General features: G+C 43.7%; 1 protein-coding gene across 1 annotated transcript; it reads left to right on the plus strand.

Annotated features, from left to right (window-relative positions):
* The first annotated feature begins 5684 nt into the window (after window positions 1-5684).
* LOC136510160 (disease resistance protein PIK6-NP-like) lies at window positions 5685-6468 on the plus strand. The gene has a single exon (XM_066504714.1). The coding sequence runs from the start codon at window positions 5824-5826 to the stop codon at window positions 6466-6468; it is 645 nt and encodes a 214-aa protein (XP_066360811.1). The 5' UTR covers window positions 5685-5823.
* Window positions 6469-6783: the final 315 nt, after the last annotated feature.

Raw genomic sequence — 6783 nt, forward strand, 5'->3', positions numbered from 1 at the left:
CCATGAGAAACCAATCCACCACCACGTCGTTGCCCCAGACGGATCGCCTTGCATTGGTACGGCACCTCGTCAAATCGTCCGACAAACCAAAGGCCATGGGCCATAGCCCCAAGTGCCCCGTGGTACGGCCTAGCGTGGCGTGTCGAGGCCTGGTTTAGTTCTAAAACGTTTTCTCAAAAAGTGTTACAGTAGCCATCACATCGAATCTTGCGATACATGCATGGAGCATTAAATGTAGACGAAAAAAATTAATTGCACAGTTTGGTTGAAAATCGCGAGACGAACGTTTTGAGCCTAATTAGTCCATGATTAAATACTAATTATCAAATAAAAACGAAAGTACTACAGTAGCCAAATTTCAAAATTTCACCCAACTAAACACAGCCCGAGTCAATGTGATCCTGCAACGCACCAGTCTCATGGCTGATAGAAATCAGAGTGTGAGCCTCCACCGCCCACAGAAAGTGGAGCGCATTTATACATGGGTCTCACGGCTGATTGAAATCAGATGGTATTTATATAGGAGTATACTACTATCATTTGACGAGTAATGAAAGCAAAATTTATCACCATTCGACCAAAAATAAATTCTATCACAAGTGTGCTCCAGCGACTAAATAAAATACTAGTCACAAACGTACAAGTTAATATAATACTGTTTGTTACAAAAAGTCACACGCGCTGTACATATATATGCTACCAACGTGGATAGATAGAGCCATATATATAGGGCATAGAGGTGGTCACAGTTATTTCACCGGACCAATTTGGAACGAAGGGAGTACTAATTAGGAGACCATGCATGCAAGGACTAAACAAAAAAATGAGCGGACCAAAAAAAGGACAGAAATTTTATCTTTTTATTATTAATTAGGTATAAATATGTATAGGCATAGAGTTAGTTTGAAGCGACCAAATTAAGTACTGCTCTCTCTGTTCAAAATTATAAGACCTCTCGACTTTTTTAGATACACAGTTTTTACTATGCACTTAGATATACACCGTAAATAAATAGCGAAAGTAACGTACATAGAAAAATCAAAATCTCCTACAACTAAAAAGACTAAAAGGAAGACTATTTTTTTGTGCGACTTTTTTTGGGTCGCTCCTCCCTTCCGGCCATGCGATACCCCATGCGATAGAAAAAGAAACTGTCATCCCTGCGATCCCCACCTGCTTTGAAGGAAATAAATCGATCACCTGAGGCCACATGCATGGAAGGAAACAATAATCATGTATGGAAGGAAACAATTGGCAAAGATCAAGCAAGACTCCTCCCTTCTGGCCATGCGATACCCCGTGCGATAGAAAAAGAAACTGCCATCCCTACGATCCCCGCCTGCTTTGAAGGAAACAAATCGATCACCTGAGGCCACATGCATAAAAGGAAACAATAATCATGCATAGAAGGAAACAATTGGCAAAGATCAAGCAAGACGACTCAATGAGGTTGGCCCTTAATTTTAGTGTTTCCAGCATGCGGACCTGAAATTAAAAAGTGGCTGCTCCTTGAGAACATAAGTGGTGCCAAATAAAAGATGTGCAGGTTATACATGGTGAGACTGGTGAACCTTCTGCAATTTCCTAAACGAATATTCCCACCATTCGTATATAGGTCCATTCCCCTGCGTTTCTTCGTGCTCCAATTAGCATATAATATGAAAGTATTGTTGTGTTCATCACGACTTCCAATTGACTACTCCTATTAGCATATACTTCCTCTGCCCCAAAATATAAGTCGTTATGGGATGTGTACAGGTCAAACTTTCTCAACTTTGACTAGGTTTATAAAAACTACGTGCAACATTTAACAATCAATTGGTCCACTCCTGAGGCCACATGCATGTAAAAAATACCTGTATTATAATTGGTCAAAGTTAAAAAAATTGACTTCTTGAAAAGAGAGAATGAATTCTATTTTGGGACAGAGGGAGTATATGAAAGCAGTGTTGAAAATATTTTAACAATCAAGTTCGTCTCTGTCTGATTGGTAAGCTTAGATATCATAATGGCATCAAAAAATTCGACTCTCATGGACACCCTCATGGATCGGTGCAAAGCATCCTAATTCTACAACATACACAAATGACAATCTTAAAGACCATCTTAGACGTTCTAGTATTAGAGTATATATATGTGCAGACATATAGGCATGGTGGTGCAAGTGAGCAGCCAACAGAAGTTGAGAGTTAGAGGGTGTTTGGATCCTAGGACTAAACTTTAGTCCCTGTCACATTGAATTTTTAGATATCAATTAGGAGGACTAAACATGAGCTAATTATAAAACTAATTACATAAGTTGTGGCTAATTCGCTTGCCAGCGCCGTGTACAGGATGGTATGGAGATGTGGTGGAACTTATTCGTGGATTTGTTGGCGCACGAAAGAAATGGATAACGGAAATCTCTTCCCGCCGGTATAAAAAATGATCTTAGCCGCATCACAGAAAGATCTACACAGTAGAGTTTGTGAGCCTGCGACGCAATGCTCTCTGTGACTGTGTAAATTTCACGAACTTAGCTTTTTGGATTAAATGTCACTTTAACGTCGGTCATGTACTTTTATAGTATTGTTATCTTATCGTGTGATCCGTGTGTTTTTAGTACAAAAGTTTAGCTGTCCGGTAGCAACGCACGGGCATAAACCTATTTACATATATACTCGAACCTGTGTGTACATGATTATATGGAGATGCAGTAGAACTTATTCATGGATTTATTGGTGCATGAAAGAAATGGATATCGTAGAATTCTTTCTGCCGATATAAAATATTATCTTAGTTGTATCACGAAAAAGTCTATACAGTAGAGTTTGTGAGGCTGCGACGTCGCGCTCTCCGTGACTGTGTTAATTTCACGAACTTTGCTTTTTGAATTAAATGTCACTTTGATGTCGGTATTTAATTTAACAGTATTATTATCTTATCGTACGATCCGTGTGTTTTTAATATAAAAGATTTAGTTATCCCGTAGCAACGCACAGGCACGCTACCTAGTATATAACTAAAAGAAGAAAATTTCTTCCTCTGTCTCTCCATTCGTCACTCACTCTCTCTTCCATATATCCGTCCATCCACTACCCTAAGTATAACGGTCTCGATGATTTTACTAAGAGTATGTGATCAGTTAGAGATAAGTGTCTTTCTTGATTTACTATATCGCGTCTAAGACATTAAAATAGATGACGTAAACTATACGTTTCTTCGCAATGTACCGACATCTATTTTAATATGTGGTTATTTTACATATTGTAGACTATACGTTTCTTCGCAATGTACTACAGATTTTAACGTGGTTATTTGCTAGTAAAAAAAAAAAAAATCTAAGGCGAGACAACATCGTTTCCAGGAATCCGGAGACTATAAATAAGCCAATTGGATAGCTGGAGTGAGTTGACTTGACAGAGAAATTGCCAATTACATTAGTATGACATATGATATACAACAACTTGCACTACGTCACAAAAGCATTTTAGGGGCGGCTTAAGACCATTTGTAGCAACGGTTTGGTCAGCCGCCCCTACTAAATCGTCTCTATAAATCATGTATTTGTAGGGGCGGTTTCTAGACTGCTCTTACAAATCAATTTGTAAAGGCAGCTGGTGTTAGGGGCGGCTGGTAATATCAGCCGCCTCTACAAAATCGATTTATAGGGACGAATATAGTATCAGTCGCCCCTATAATACCTGTTTGTACGGGGTATTATAGGGGCGGTTCAGTCTATAACCGTCCCTACATTATATTTTTTCATAAAAAAAATTAAATTTACAATTCAAATTCGACCCATATATATATATATATATATATATATATATATATATATATATATATATATATATATATATATATATATATTTCATTTGACCAAAGCATAAACAGATAGTGCGGCTACAGCTAGTTGCAAGGAAACGAAAAGCATTTATTGCAAGAAACAAAAGAACAAGGCAGAGCCAAGCTGTGGTTAATGTTGTAGAGAGCATGGCTAATCTTGCTGACTAACAATGTTAAACTCCTCCGGCAGGGCGAACTGCTATTGCTGGGCTAGTTGCTGGCTGACCTACAAATCTGAGACACAAGATCAGCTCCTGCTTTCGGCACGAAGAGAATGAGCAAGCAAACTGTAGAACACGCTTTCATAAACAACATAATAGACTTCAAGCCAAGATGTTCCAGATCTCACAAAAATGCACCAAATCTAGACAACTGATAATAAGATTCAAACCGACAGCGGAGATGAGTCGCCACCTGATCACATCGAGCGCTCTGACTGAGCCCGGCGCTAAACGAATAGAGGGAAAAAGGAAGAACGAGTGGACAGAGAAGAACTGAGCACGAGCGCTGACGGTAGCAAGAAGAGGGACGAACGCTGCTTCTAGGAAGCAAGCACGGCACCTGTGCACCGGCTCTAGTAACGCTCCTGTAAGAATCCCATGTGCCTGCACATCAATCAATGAAGAACAGAGCTACGTATAGAAGAGAAAGTGATCATGAAATTCGAAGGAAAATCGACCAAATCAAAAGGAAATGCTCACAAATTTTGCAGAGATGCAATTCAACTTGCAACGAATCTATCCCCAAGAAATCATTGCCTGAAATTGATATAAACTTCAGGGCTGCTCGATTTGGGGCAAGAATGGGAGAACAACGATGAACACAAAACTGCAAACACAAAATCACGAAAATCAAAATCAGAGACCTCATGCACAGTGCACAGCAACACCAGGGCCGGAGCTCGCCCGCACGGTGGCACCAGATCCAGAGCTCGCGCTGTCGCGTGAATGGGAGGAGGAGATAAATGAGGTGCGTGGCTCTCGAGCTTTTCTCTCCAGAGGCTGGGGCGGAGTTGGGAAAAGGAAGGGGTGGGTGCGTGTGGCGGTAAGGGAGATGGCCACTGGCCGCACGCCACGCGACGGTGGATTTGCCAAACCAAGGGCGCGGCGTCGGTTGTTTTCCATACCACGCACGCGAAACGAGATGAGGTGGGGCCGGTGCAGCAGGTTCGGTCAGCAACCAGCGCCAATCCTCCCCAAACGCGTTGTCATGCGCGGGAAAATTGGGACGGCGTTGGGTCAAGCGGCTGTGGGGGACCTCCTGAAGGTTGACTGGCCAGTGCCTGAGCGCCATCTGGCAGCGGGGCCCTTTCGTCGGTCTCACTGGGTAGATTAGGTGCACGTGCGAAGCGGCGGGGCCGGCGAATTTCCAATTCGCGCGCACGTGCTCGGTCTCAGAGGGAAGGCAGCAGGGGACAAGCGAGGACAGGCAGGGCCCGGCGGTTTAGCCGAAACCACAGTTGCGGTCGCATGAAAACAGGGGCGGCGACGATGGGTTTCGCAAACCGGGCACGGGGTTCGGTGCGAAGGGGAGCCTCCCCGTTGGATCAAGATGGTTGGACAAGATCAGTGGGCTAAATGTATTTGTAGGGGCGGCTGGTGATTGAGCCGTCCCTACAAATCGTAACATCGGGGGCGGCTGGTGAGTGAGCCGCCTCTACTGTGTCATTTATAGGGGCGGCTGGTCTCGTGAGTCCCGAGCACGTCCACTGTAAGGACGCCTCCATCCCCAGCCGCCCCTAAAAAAATGAGCCGCTGCTACAAATCTTTTTTAGTATCTTTTTTTAAGCCTAGGGAGAAGTGCAGATTGAATCTAGAAAACTTTGTGGTTATTTTACACCAGTGCATCGGAGCAGACACAGTTTATACTTAATTCAACATCCACAAAGGCCGGCCTGTGCAGAATCCGTTTAACAGAGCTACTGCCTGCATCCTTCCTATCCACGCAACCACGCCAACTGAACCCAATGGAAGCTTAGAGCTTGTTCTGGGCGCCATGCCGGACTTCCTGGTGAGCGCAGTGACGGGGGCCTTGAGCCCCGTCCTGGACAAGCTTGGCGCTTTGCTCAGCGATGAGTACAAGCGTTTCAAAGGCGTGCGTGGTGAGGTCGAGTTCCTCATTCGGGAACTGGAAGCCATGCACGCCTTCCTTCTCAAGAAGTCGGAAGAGGAGAATCCTGATGCGCAAGACAAGGCGTGGATGAAGGAGGTGCGAGAGCTCTCCTACGACATCGAGGACAGCCTCGATGACTTCAGAGTCCGTGTTGACGACGACTCGGCGAAACCAGATGGCTTCATCGACAAATGCAAGAAGCTACTCCAATTGGACAAGACCAAGGCCCGCCGTCGGATTGCCACGGAGTTTGAAAAGCTGAAAGGCCAAGTCAAGGAGGTGAGTGAAAGGAATGCAAGATACTGGCAGATCAGCAATACTGTCATGAACACAAGCAACAACATCGTGGATCGAAGAGCTCTTGCCATATTTGAGGATGCTTCAAGGCTCGTGGGTATCGATCAACCAAAACAAGAGATAATTTCATTTCTGAAGAAGGAAGATGGTGGTATTTCATCACAACAACCGAAGATAGGCTGCGTTCGGCTGGGGCCGGGGCGCGCACCCACATGGACACTGTTCACATGAACAGTGTTCCCAGACAGAACAATATTTTTCTCTTACGACAATCAGCCGGAACAGTATGTGCCTAGGACATCTAATTTTAAGGATAAAATTGAATGCACAAAACTCGTGTGTGCCCAGGAATCAATCACATACATAAGCTGACAAATTACATAAAGTATCATCACGGTGTCCTTACATCAGATCCATAATACAACTTAGTCTTACATCACACAGCGGAAAATAAAAAGATAATAAACTCTCGTGGGCTTCATCACAGGGAAGGTCAACTGGTTGACCACAAGCCTAAAAATCCTCCGGGAATTCCTCATACCCGTT

The sequence above is a fragment of the Miscanthus floridulus genome, chromosome 16, assembly GCF_019320115.1.
Source record: "Miscanthus floridulus cultivar M001 chromosome 16, ASM1932011v1, whole genome shotgun sequence".
NCBI classification, from domain to species: Eukaryota; Viridiplantae; Streptophyta; class Magnoliopsida; order Poales; family Poaceae; genus Miscanthus; species Miscanthus floridulus.